Source organism: Falco rusticolus, chromosome 3 (assembly GCF_015220075.1).
Source record: "Falco rusticolus isolate bFalRus1 chromosome 3, bFalRus1.pri, whole genome shotgun sequence".
NCBI classification, from domain to species: Eukaryota; Metazoa; Chordata; class Aves; order Falconiformes; family Falconidae; genus Falco; species Falco rusticolus.
In genome coordinates this window covers 28,909,532-28,922,848 of record NC_051189.1, presented here as the reverse complement: position 1 = coordinate 28,922,848, position 13,317 = coordinate 28,909,532, and the positions used below count along the sequence as shown (strand labels likewise).

General features: G+C 41.2%; 1 protein-coding gene across 1 annotated transcript in view; it reads right to left on the bottom strand.

Annotated features, from left to right (window-relative positions):
* The window catches only part of NIPAL2 (NIPA like domain containing 2), a 51,661-nt gene that overhangs the window by 20,504 nt on the left and 17,840 nt on the right, over positions 1–13,317 (bottom strand). Inside the window, exons 3-4 of the mRNA XM_037380747.1 lie at positions 10,326–10,497; positions 204–260 (exon numbers count right to left, since the gene is read on the bottom strand). Of these exons, the coding sequence (XP_037236644.1) occupies positions 204–260; positions 10,326–10,497 (229 nt within the window). The remainder of the gene's footprint in view (positions 1–203; positions 261–10,325; positions 10,498–13,317) is intronic.

Below are 13,317 nucleotides of genomic sequence, written 5' to 3'. Positions count from 1 at the left end.
AAGCAGAGGATTTGGGAATGCAGTCTTCTCCACATGCATTGAAAATTCTCTCTCTTTTTGTCACTTCTTCCCAATTTTGTGAGTATCTGCCTTGAAACACTTGCTCGGGAAAGTGGGAGTGTGAAGGTGGGGGGCTGCGTGAGAGTTACAGCTTGCTAAGCATATGGCGACACACATGTCCATATTAGCAAACGCTTACTTACCCAATATATCAGCAGCCCTCACGGTCTTTAGGAATAAGACAGAAATAAATGCACTACCTATAACAGAAATATAAAGACACTTTTTATATTTGTTAGAATATCAAGTACTACAGCAAAAAGCTGCCCTGGGCCAAGTTTAAATATATCTTGTGGCTGTTGATGTTGCACCATACCATGATATAACCAGCCAGGAGTCCATTCCGGCAACCAACCAACCCTCAGTTTTTGTAAGGTTTTAAATGTATCCAGCAGGCTCTCGCATGGTTGAAGAGATGCAATACCCTTCCCGTCTCCCACGCAGGCACTGCTTAAACTGCTCTGATTCAGTCATATGTAGAAGTGTCAGGAAAGCTGGGCACTGATCAGCCTTATCGGTTCACTCACCATGTTGCTACCTACATTATATGTATACATGTATATACACACACATAAATATATGCTACCTACCATACACTATATGGACTTACTCAAGGCAAATTGCCTCATGGAGGGATGAAATCCTGCTTCTCTAGAATTCAATGTATTAGAGGCTTAGAAATAAAGTAGCAGCAGTACAACTGAGGGGAGGAAAGCCATTGCAAAAGCGCAGCAGTATGAACTGAGAGAGTGGTCACAACGTTTGCAAATAAGCAGGTGGAAGAACCAACATATGAGAGTGACTTGTAATGAGGAAGAAGAAAAATGGAAGTGAGCTCTGGAAACATCCTCCTCTTCCCTGGGCAACTCTTTCCCTTGTCCAGCTCTTGCATCTCCCCTCTGCCAGCTCCTAGCCCTGCCTCTTTGGGGTAGGCAGTAGTGGGTGGGTGAGGGACAGCAGCAGTCAGGCCAGGATTCCTGGTAAGCAGCTCAGTGTGGACACCCGCCAGAAAGAGAAGAAGGGGTTTCGACCAAAGATGGATGACTCTGTTGGCCACCTGGGAGAGACGGCTGTACTCCAGCACACAACGTTAGAGCGTTTACTTCTAATGGGAAGCAAAAGAGGCTGAATAGCTCCAGCATAGAAGAGATGAGGAAAGGCCTTTGGGAGAGGTGCATCGGTAACGTTAGATTCAGTTAGAAACCTCAAAGACAGACTCTGCCCAGGAGGGACAGTGAAGGGATACACTGAACCTAAATCACGGGATGCTGTTACAAAAGCTCTGTTCCTGCCTGCAGTGTGAAATCCTTGGTTTATTCTTGAAATAACAGTTTAACCTTTTTGCAACCATCTTTGCCTCATTATCTCTATTGTTCTGATGGAAAATTTAATTTGTGGTTAGCTAGTAGAGGTACTGTAGTTATATATCTGTAAAGGTTCATACCAAGAGGTAAATCGAGAACCAGAATTCAGCATCATGTCTGCGTTATCCAGTCAGTAGAAAATCAGATGTAGTAGAAGTCATAAATTTAAACTGTATCAAGTAATGGAGATCTAGACAAATGATTAAGTGCAATAAAAGGATCTTAACTGAAAATGCCTCACTGAAAGTAAGCTGCCTGACACAGTTTTCTTTCTTCAATGTTTCAGTGACAAGTTTGCTGTAAAAAAGACACTGGTATCCAGGCAACACTGGTAATAGCAGAGCTACCTAGGTTTAGAAAAGAAAGAGGACAAAAAACAGAAAAGAAGCAGCATTAGCCCAAGATAGCGTAGGAATTAATTACTGCTTTGTCTCCCTGCTGTCACAGCTCTCCCAAACCCCACCTCAGCCCTGTCACACACAGCAAAGACCAGTTGTTTAATGAACTGATGCCTCAGTGATTTTTTAAAAATTTTTTTTTTTTGAGGACTCCATTATCTGGACTCTGCACTCAGCAGAGATCTAGTAAATGCAACCTAGGGTTCAGTTCCAGCGTTGGCATCCAAATTAGGGCGAGATATGTTATGCCCCAAATTCCACTGCCTACTTCTCTGGAGATGACAAACGGCAGCTCGGGGGGATCACAAACTCTGAGGCTGGCAGTGGGCACAGGGAGGCACTGGAACGCAGCCAGAGAATGAAACTTGTCACTCAGCCTGTCATCCACCTTAATAATACATTCAAACGTGGCAAGCTCTTTCTCCAGAGATGGGTGGTAATGCACAAGAGATCATGAGCTTAACAGAATGTGTGTATAATTAATGTTCTTTATGATGTGTAATATGTAGAGGAATCTAAAAATAGGACAGGTTTTAAGAACATGCATTAGGCCATCTGGGATGGGAGGAAAAACTGAAGTGGGAGGGGAGGCACAACACCAGTGTGAGGAGAGTGACACCCAGGAAAGACTGAACACAAAAGACACCTGCCCCTACGGATGAGCCACCAACATTTCGTGTCCATTCAAGCGAAGAAGAAAAGCAAATGGGGTAAATCTAAGCAAAGAAGCAGTGACATAGAGCTGATCAGATGCTAGAGAATGTACATGACTCATTAGAAGCCTGGCAGACTCTGGATATTACCTTCAGGGCTGAATTTTAAGCAAGTTGTGGTAGCACAGCCAAGAGAGCACCTTGTTATTACACACTGGCTAACACAATATTTTAATTTTAATGTTTATTTTGTTAATTTTCTGGGGCTTAAGCACTGTGGATTTGACTTTTAAATAGTCTTTTATGTTCTTCAGTTTGTGGGGTGGGTTTGAACCAGATTATAACAAAGAAACCAAGGGCAGATCATCTCGATGCAGACAGTGGCTCACAAGAAATGATGGGCCAGAGGAGGAGGGGTATGAAGGGACACTGAGCCCCAGGAGTGCAGGCTGGCATTTGATCATTTTGCCTTCTGCTGGCTTGCAGCTTTCCCTGGCTGACAAGACAAATAGCAGGCACCAAAGTGTGCCCCAGGAACTCAGTGAGAAATGCACAGCCCTCACAGCCACCCTGCCCCTCTTCCTTAACTCATTTGGGCTCCAGCCCAGTGCATTGAGCTGCTTAAGACATGATGTCCTCCAGAAAGGGCAGAAAAGGCAATATGCTAGATGGCCAACACATTCCTCCTGCCATCTCTTCTCTGTGTGGTGGCCTCCAAGCTGACCCTGCTGTGAGCAGGAGGTTGGGTTAGGGACTTCCTGAGGTCTCTTCCAACCTGAGCTGTCCTAGAACCCTGTAAACCTTTGGCAGAAGGGTAAATAGGCATTCAGAGGCTACGAACAAGCATACCAGATATACCAGTTAAAGCCCTTACCGAGTTCCAAATTCAGCTCCTAAACGCAGCCCTGCTGAAACCCCTGTGCTCAGCTCGCCAGACTCCTCTCCTACCAGCCCTCAGACCAAGGTGAGGTGCCTGCCATCTTTCCACTTCTCCTCCTCACCACCAGTGATGTTACACCTTTGCACTTTCCTCCTAGCCCGCTTCCCCCTCGACATGATTTCACTCCATTGCCGCAGCATGAGTCCAACTTCCTACCACCCCATCCCACTTTTCCCTCTCCTACACCAGGGTCCTCTTGTTCCCCCTCTGCCACAGAAGCTGTATGCCTCCTCCTCCTACACCATTGCACTGGTGTGGGAAATAAATCACTGAACATTATGTCGAGCTCTACAGATGAGCAGACCAAGGAAACAGCTTGGCAACAAGACAAGCAATTTATTATCATTGTTCTGAAGCCTCATTGCTTTTAAACCACTGTTTTTAAGCAGTAAAACACATGTACAACTCTAAGCCTAAAGTGTCAGCCTGTAAGTCATTGAAGCAAAGACTGCATCCCTGGTTGTCTGAGAAGACTTGTATACTTCTGGGTGAATCAGAACATTTTTTAGCTTTTTAACTAATCATTAAAGTAAAACTTCCAAACCTAGACACAGATCTTAGTCCCACTGAGAGTGGTGGCTCAGAGCCTGCTAAATCAAGAGAAGGGCAGAAAATCTGGGACATGATCTGTTAAGAATTAAACATTACAGAACCAATACAACCTAATGAAATCCTTGAATTCATTTCATGCCTTGATTGCATCATGCTTATATTAATATCCACAAATTGATAAGTAAATAGGTCCTGTAAAATATCTCTATGACAGAGCCTTTCTGAAGGCTCATGAAGCTCTTCAATCTTGAAATAGAGATTTAGTATTTCAAATGAAAAATATTATTGCTTGGAACTACGTCAAAACCATGATAAACAAAAACTATTGGGTAGCAAATGGGAAAAAAAAAGAGTTTGTTCAGGAGCATAATTGTTTTATTGAAACAAATTCATCTTCTCACACATCAACATAAACGAGGCTGGTTTGCATTCATTATTGAATGGATACGTATCCACTATGTAATGAATTTTTATGTATTCACATTATAGAATGAATATATGTTCACTGCAGCATGTGAATTTCAATTTAAATGGGAAAAATGGAATTTTCTACCATTTTTCTGTGAGATAGGCAATTAAGTGCCTTAAGGGAGCGCTATAATGGTGCTACATGTAGCTTACTCAGCTGCTCATTCTTTTAGGAGAGTGATCATTTATGATTATCTTCACATGCAGGTTTTCTCCAGCACAAATAGCAATAAAGAGTAGTGTGATATGTGGGTTCTGCCACAAGCAGACACTGAATGGTGAGAACCCAGCTCACAAAACAACTCCTCTGCCTCCTAGACATGAAGGCTGCAGTTAAGATTGTTTCTTGTTTTATTTCTCTAAGAAAGGAATAATACGTAAGAGAAGTTAAAGATAGAAAATACATACTGCTCCACAGAGCGCATTTTCTGTATTTTGCCCAATTCAGCCTTAAAAAAGTCAAATGAAATACTGTCTATCACTTACTTTTCCCTACACAAAACTATTTCACATATAAGTATATTTCATTATTAAGTCGTTTTCCTGGTTCAGAGGCTATTTATGAATCTCATCTTTTTATTGTCTTACACTAAATAATTCCTTCCATAACTATTCATAACTTCAAACATCAGCATATCCTTCCTTTTCCTCTTTTCAGTTCTTAGAACATCTTCATGTACTATTTTAAATAGATTAGTGCTCTCTTCATAAATGCATAGATTGCTTTTACGGCTTCTGTGTTGTCCAATAAAATCACAAAATTTAATATTTGCCTCAACTGTTCATTCTGTTAAGCTTAACTGATTCAGTCAGGTAAATCAATTTAAAACCACCCATTCTGCAGAATAGTTTTGTACCCGTTTCACTGGTGGCCTGGACGAAATGCAGAAGGAGGAGCACTCACCATGACTCAAAGACTATTGTTTAATGTTTGGACTTCTCACAATTTGTGCAACAAGAAAAACATTCCACTTTGAGAACAAACGTTCACACTATTTTATGCAACTTAAGGGTCTGCCTCTGTCTAATGAAGCACTTTAGGCTCACCTCATTGATTTTACACTAAGTTTGTTGAGCAGTGAGTCCTCAGGCTATGAGGATGCAGTTGCTGCTGGTCACATTTTAAGATGTGGCCTTATAGTATGCTTTAAGCAGACAGACCCTCAGCCTACCTTCCAAGCTGGAGAGATTCAGGACCATCTCAGTACAGAAGCACTTGGAAATGCTTTAATCCATCCCCAAATTCAAGCTATCCCTGTCTGCCACACAGTCAGGAAGATCTGGAGAGATACCGAGGCAGGTCGTTTGATCACTGCAGCACAAATGAGGAGGAGGTTAAGCAGGAAGAGAATGAGGAGCAGGTCTTCCTGGGCAAGTACCAGTATTTCCACAGGGGATCCAGAGGCTGCACACTAAGACAGGGGCAAGGGAAAAGGCTGAATTTATGAGGTTGCTGGTCACGAGAGGAATGTGGTTTAGCTGAAGGACAGTGGGAAAAAACAATATTTTAAAAAAGCGCCCAAACATTTTTATTAAGCGCATTCAGAAGGAAAGGAGCTGGTTTGGAGAAAGGAGCTGTGCTCACAGCCTTGGAGCAGACTGAAATCTCTCTCGTACAGAGGGCTACAGGGTGGGACATAAGGACAGGAAGCACAGATGGCCCCTAATGCTGGTGCACAGAGCAGGAGGACAGGCGAGTCCATGTACACTCTGCAGGCACCAAAAGATAAATCACAGCTGGTTCCGAGTGCCTGTAGCACCATATCTGTGGTGGAGACTGTGTATAAACTATTCATGCCTGAGAATCTCCCTGCCCTGAGACTATCGGCTTAAAACCTCCTTCACCTTACCCTGCCTACACCTTGGATATTACTGTCTTGCTCAAGCAGAGGGCAGGAGCTCGAGGAAAACCAGTCTGCTGACTTACTGCGGGTCATTTTAGGGTAGGCAGGGGAGAGGATCCAGGTATGAGGAGGATGGATGCATTTAGACCTGGAGGGACCTGCTTTTCCTTCAGGGCCAGAGCTCTGTGTCAGGGATAATTAACACAAATTTGGAGAAACTTAAAGAATACCTGTATGCACAGCCGGAGTCAAACAGAGAGAGACCTATCTCTGCCTAAGACATCTGGAAACAAATTCATCACAGCTAATGGACTGCTCAAACCTATTCTTACTTTATGTGATAGATATTAATGGTGCCCTGAATACAAAGGAAGATATAACAGAATTTAGTCAGCTGGTGCATAACTTCTTGATAGCTATCCTGATAGTGAACATGTAACATTTCTAACATGATTAAATATTATTACTAGAAAAATAGTGGACAAAACATGAAACATTTTTCCCTATCCTTAATGCCAACATCCTAATAAAAAAGCAAGCCAAATACCAGAGGAATTGCTCAAAAGAAAGACCATTTAGGTGAGCTTAATTCTGAAAGCTGTATTATAGGACAAACACACTGCAGAGGGAAGGAAGAACTCTGAAAATCCTTTTGTTGCATCTTCTAGACAAGTGCAAGTAAGTATTTTAAAGAATAGTCTGGTGAATGTTTCCCAGTTCTCATTAGGAAAAAGATTCTCAGATATTCTCTTAGAAATGGATTTCTCCCACTCATTGTAATGTAACATCTTTGTGGCCCAAGAACTTGGGATTTTGAGAACTCTGTTACTAAAGACCCATCAGGGATATCAATTTTCAAAGCCTAAAGCAATTCCTTGCCCCACAGCTATTTAGAAGAGCGTACAAAAATGCAAAGGGATCTCAGCGATGTCAGTCTAAATGAGGTTAGTGTAAAACAACTCTCTACAGACTGATGAAAACTGCAGAAGAAATGATCTGTGATACGACCGGCCTCTCCTCACCACCCCCTTTCCCGAGCTATTCCTGCAGGCAAAAGCAAGGCAATGAGCTAAAGACCACAGCAGCCTAAAATTACCTGAGCTACATGTAAAACATTATTTTTAATTTTTAAGTATAAAAAGCTCTTTAATGATCACATCAAACATTTATTACTCCTCCACTTCTAAACTGAAAATTTACCAATTTCTCCTCTTGAAGGAAACAACTGCTGTCTTCTCAAACTATTTAAAACCCTGAACAGATGTAGGGCTTGCATCATTGCAACCACACACAGAAATACTTCCACTGTGTAAGAAGAAAAATACAGTGTTTGTAGCTTAATTCTGAGAAGAAAAAAAAATTAGGTCTACTGGTGTCATGCCAATTCATGGTCTGTGGTGCTGGATGCTTTCTAAAACCAGCCACCAGAAGCACCCAGCTCAGTAGAATGAGGCACAAAATTTTCACTATTTAATTGATACCGGGTTAAGTGCAAAATTCAGTTGGATGCAGTTAAATGTGGTAGCAGAGCATAATAGATGTTGGCTCCATCTATTTTAAGACCCAAGATGCTTCTTGTCTCAGAGGTCTGGAGATATATGATGGGTACAGCCCAAATCCGTTCTGGGCAGAGACTCCAGTCTGCCTTATCCTCCTCCAAAACCCTGGTTACCAAGCAAGGGAAGCTTTCTGTGTAGATCCAGAGTGACAGAGATCTTCAGAGAATCCCCTAGATGACTGGGCATACTGCAAAGCACATTTGCCCTCAGTACACCACAGGTACTGAGTACCCAGTGTCAGCGAGAGTCAGCTCTTACCATGTGGGATGCGTTGACAGCAAATTTGGAAAACAATGCTTATCAGAAGGGTGGAGTTAGGGTTCAGATACACATTTGGAGTTTGTTATCAAGTGCTTAATTTCTTCATTTAAAAAATTAACTTATGAAAGACACACATTCTACAATACCTTGAAACAACTGCCAACTAGACAGTGCAAAGTCCACCCTCAACCACCTAAAAGAGGTCACAACTTAATGAGAAAAATATTTCTTGGTCTTTTAAATTGGAAAATTTGCTGCCTAAATTATCCTTTGCCCAGCTGTTAGCAGATGATACACATGTGTCTTGGTCAGTTTGTCATTGCCTTAAATGATGAACTCTTCTAAAATTAAAAGGATGCTGTCTCTCTCTGGCTTTAATTTCAGAAGACAGGATAGTATCTAGTGGTAGGAAATGTTACTGGGAAGTTATTGCTGTAATTGGCTGTCTACATCATTTTTACTTTCCCTTCCTTAAGGGAATGTTTGCTAGACTAAATAAAATTTCAGATATCTCTATTGTTTGGGCTATGAAATTGATACTGTCAGCTGATATATGGGAATGGAATATAAGATATTAAATTGCTTCTGAGGTCTTCCAGGGTAAGCATTTTGGGTCAGTCAAAAAAACCCCAAAAAAGTGGATGAGAATTTCAGTAAGATATAACAGTTAGGAAAATGGTTTCTTGGCAGTTGTTACAAGCAAGGGGAAATGAAGAATGGAGGAAACAGACGCAATGCTTCTTTGCATGTTGCAAAGGTAAAGAAGAAGGAATCTGCCCAGATGAAAATCAACACTAAATGTGACCTCTTCTTTGTAGCAGTTTAATAACCAGTGGAATTTTTTCCCTTCTCACTCCTTTTCACTTCTTTCTAGTTTTCCACATTAGCATTTTACTCAGTTTCAGCAACAAATTAGATTGTTCGATGTCCCTTTATGTTCAGAGACATCTGGAAAGGTCTACAATTGTTAAAGATATAACTACTGCCACCAAAATCACACTGGGATATGTCATATTAATTTACATTTTCAACTGGAGTAATTTCCCATTCCTTTCTTTGAGAAATCTTTTCCTACCATGGTGAAATACCACAGTTTTATCTCTCATTCTCCAAAATTCTGCGACAGCTTAACATTAAAGGTTACAGTAAATTGCCTGCAGTTTCCTTCCCTCACTATCTCTTTGCTAAATTGCACCCACTTATGGTTGGCTACCTCCTTCTACTACAGCTGGGTGGTCCACTGGGAAGATAATTCACCTTTTCTACTTTTCTGTGCAGAATCACTCACTGGAATGTCACTTCCCAGCTGAAACTGTTAGCCAGAGACAGACCACAAAATGTTATCACTTGTCAATAGCAAGCAAATGAGCTCCAGTGTGTGCAGAGCTGTTGCCATGTCTCAGCCCTGGATGTTTCAGGTGTGGATATGAAGCGACTCGATTAAGGGATGAGTCGATAAGATTCCTGTTTTCACAGCCTCTGTACAATATGTCCCTGTTCACTCTGCTTTGCATTAGCACAACATGATAACATATTTTTAAATGCATGTTTCTTTATCAAAAACCCAGACGTCTCATATCTGTTAACACCTTAATTACAAAAAAACATGTGAAGTAAAGAGTAAGATCATATCAAATGAGTCTTAAGGATAGGACTTCTGTTAAAGCCCAATTAATCTGCACACGATGGAACTCAAGAATAACTTTGAAAATGTCCATAAATAAACTAAACATTTCAGGAAATTTCTAGGCCCGTTTTGTCACACTCTTCAGAGAGCCGAGCAAGTTTGCCCATGTCAACATGAATCACGGTGATGGGCAGGGGACAGGCAGCAGCAACCACTTGGTATGACGGTAACAGAAAACACGTGCAGGCAGCTCAGAGCCCCACGCAGCCCGCAGGATCAGCCCCCCGCTGCAGGGCGCGCAGAGCCAGCAGCGCTGGTGCAGCACTGGGGAACCAGCCGGGAGGAACCAGCAGAGCATAGAGTGACACAAAAGGCAAAACTATGGAAAAAGAAAGATATTAAAAGAGTCTCTGAGTTAAGTCGAGGGTTTCTGTTAAACTGTCAGCTCATGTAATTATACGCATAATTCCTTTTCAAACCACAGCATTAACATTTTCTCCTCGCATTCCTGCTGCAGTTTCTGCCGTATTACCCCTCTAGTCACAAACAAGCATTCAATTGAAGTATGTACTCAAGCAAGAAATGGCAAACCACCTCACCTATGACAGATACATATCCCAGTGGAGCAACAAGGGCAATGGGGGCAAATCCGTAGGCTGTGAAACTGCCCACCTCTCCAAGCACCAGCAGGGTCATCCCACACCACCACAGCTTGCTCGTGTAGTAGGGCTTCGGCTCTGTTTGGCAAGCCAGTCGGAGATGAGCGCATTTCTAGAAAATTAATTATTAGGAAGAGGCATGAAAAGAAAGACTTCCATTGTGTTCTTATAATTAAGGGGGCTGTCAGCTTCAAATTCCAGGTGCGTTAAGGTTTTCTTTTTAAACATGACTTTTATCTTGTTGTTGCAGACACACTGCTTTGTGTTCAGTCAGTGCTGCTTCAAATGTCTTAGCCATGATGGAAAGGACTGAAAAATTAGATGTCTGAATAAACCTGAAAAATACTAAGGGAACACTTAGTTAGTGCTTCCTAGCTGTGACTGCACACCTCTTTTCTTCTCTCAAAGCACAGCTCGGCAGTTGTGCAGCCAATCTGGAAATACTCAAAGCCAGGAGATGAGGCACAATCAGAACTGTGGCAACAAATGGGGAGAAGAGGACCCAGAAAACATGGTGTTTCTTCTCTATGATACATATCCTCACCAGAAATAAAACATCAAAATAAAAAGGCAGCACTTAATCACATCTGCTGTAGGGAGGACTCTAAATTAATTAGGTAGAATTTAGGATTTGGCTGTAATCTGTTTTGAAGTTAGAAGACTATCTCAGGTATGGCATTATTTTCAGAAGGAAAATCAGTTACCGCTGTATCAACAGGCATAATATATACTCAAGTAATACTTCACAAACACTTCTTGTTACATGGAGAAGGTATCATTGACACAAGTTGTAATTGTTTTCTCTCTAGATGTACAGCAAGAACCTGTATATAACAAAATAATTTGACTTTGATCACACTGGTCTTCTGAAACAGAGTCCAGGGAGTCTCCATCAGGAAGGTGTCGTGATTGGGAAGGATGCAATGTTTACCACATTAGCTCCCAGGGTACCATTTCCTTTCTCAGATTCCTCACCAGCTTCTCTGTACATGGGGCAAAAAAATTTGAAACCAAATGATTTGATTTTTTTTTTTTATAAATGGTGGTAAAATACATCTTTTTTCTCCATCACTTCTTATTTGATTTTGGAAATGTCCCTGTAGAGGCCCAGGGAAATTGAAACAATTTCCCTCATACTCCCATTCTACTCCGTAGGCTATGCTACAGAGTACGGGCCAAACAGTAACATCTGTGATATACCATAGTCTCAGTCACTCCTCTTGTTGAGGGGATGCAGAACACTAGTGCAGCTTCATGCTGTGGTACATGTTCAGGGGATGAAATTCTACGAAGAAGTTTAGCCCTCCAAGGAGAAAAGGAACATAAGGAAATCAAAATTCCTTGAGCCACAGACCAGCAATTCACAGTAATATCCAGGATTTTGCACGTCCCATTTTTATAAACAAATGAAGTCCAATAAAGATCCCATTGAAATTAATATGAAATAATAGTCAAATCAAGAATCCAAATTTCTACTGAAAACCAAATAGGACAAAACTGAATCCTGAGCTCTAGTTTTTCCCCAGATTCTTGTAGGAACAACTCTTTTGAGGGCACAGGGTGATTGAAAAGATCTGCGATGAACACAGAGGGGTGAGTTCAGTGGCTCCCTTGCAGCCTTCTTTCTCCAGATGTCTGCCTTCTTTGCATAGTAATGTATGTGGGTGGTATTTAGGTGGAGGCTGTTTATAATCCAGCTGAAACATATCGCAAATGGTGGCCTGCTCTTTAGCTGACAATCAACTAGAGGGAAGGGAGGGAAGGCAACCGACTGCAAGGTGGGAAAGGGAGAGAGAACAATAAAATTTGGCCTGTCCATTTAATATGAGTGTGAAAATATATATGTTGAGATCTAGGGAAAGTCATTATTCATATTTATAAGTTATTGTTACTAAATGGAGAAAAACCTATTTTAAAGGACAAATAAAAATGTTAGTTGAAACTGTTAAATGGCAATGCAGAGCTATTGGGTTTTCCTAAACAGCATTTAAAAAGCTGGAAGATAGTTCAAATCCAGTAAACCCTGTTAATGATCGCAAGTCAAGAGGTCTGTCTGCATGCCTCAGTACCTCCCCCGGCAAAGCATCCACTTTGGCACTCAATGCCTCCAGCAAACAAAAGGTATGAGGTCTGAACAACCTTGTTATTATGGGCTAGGCCGAATTTCCACTTCACCAGCAAGAGTTTGTCCATTGAAACAGAGCCTGTCCTAGTACTGTCACTGTCAGCAGGTTGGAGCTCATTGGAAAAGCTGCAGTCATCTCAACCTGCCTTCTATCTCTAGCTAAACAGATTGCTTTCTATGGGATTCTTCAACCAGAGATACTTAAAATAGAAAGGAATCATTGAAGAACCTTCCAGCATTACTAAGATGGATTATTATGGGTAGAAGTTTTCATATTCCACAGCTTTCTGTTTCATCCTTCACAGAAAAAGCAAGAAGTAGCCTTATATGAAACATAAACAACTCATAAAATACAAGCTAGCAAAAATACCTTTTCTGGACAACTTACACAATGTCTTTTGCACTTTAAAACCTTTTATTAGAAGACCTAAAAATACCATGAAGTCTAAAAGATACAGATTATAATGAATTATTTAACTTTCTACCAAGTATGTATTCTAAGTATTAATACAGAAAGGATTTTATAAATTTAATCCTACAACCCTTTGCCATAGTTGTAGAATCAGCACCTCCCATTGCTTTTATGTTTTAAAATATTTACTCAGATTATTTTATCCTAACTAAATTGGTCAAAGTTGTTTTGGGGCCCAATATTGCAAAAAAAAATAAAAATAAAATGTCCCTATACATATTTAATTACATTAATCACTTCATTAAGCAGCACCGAAGACCTTGTGGTCAATTTCATTTTAGATATGGACACTCTGAGACAGGTTCATGTGATGTCCAGTGGGACCACAAGTGGGC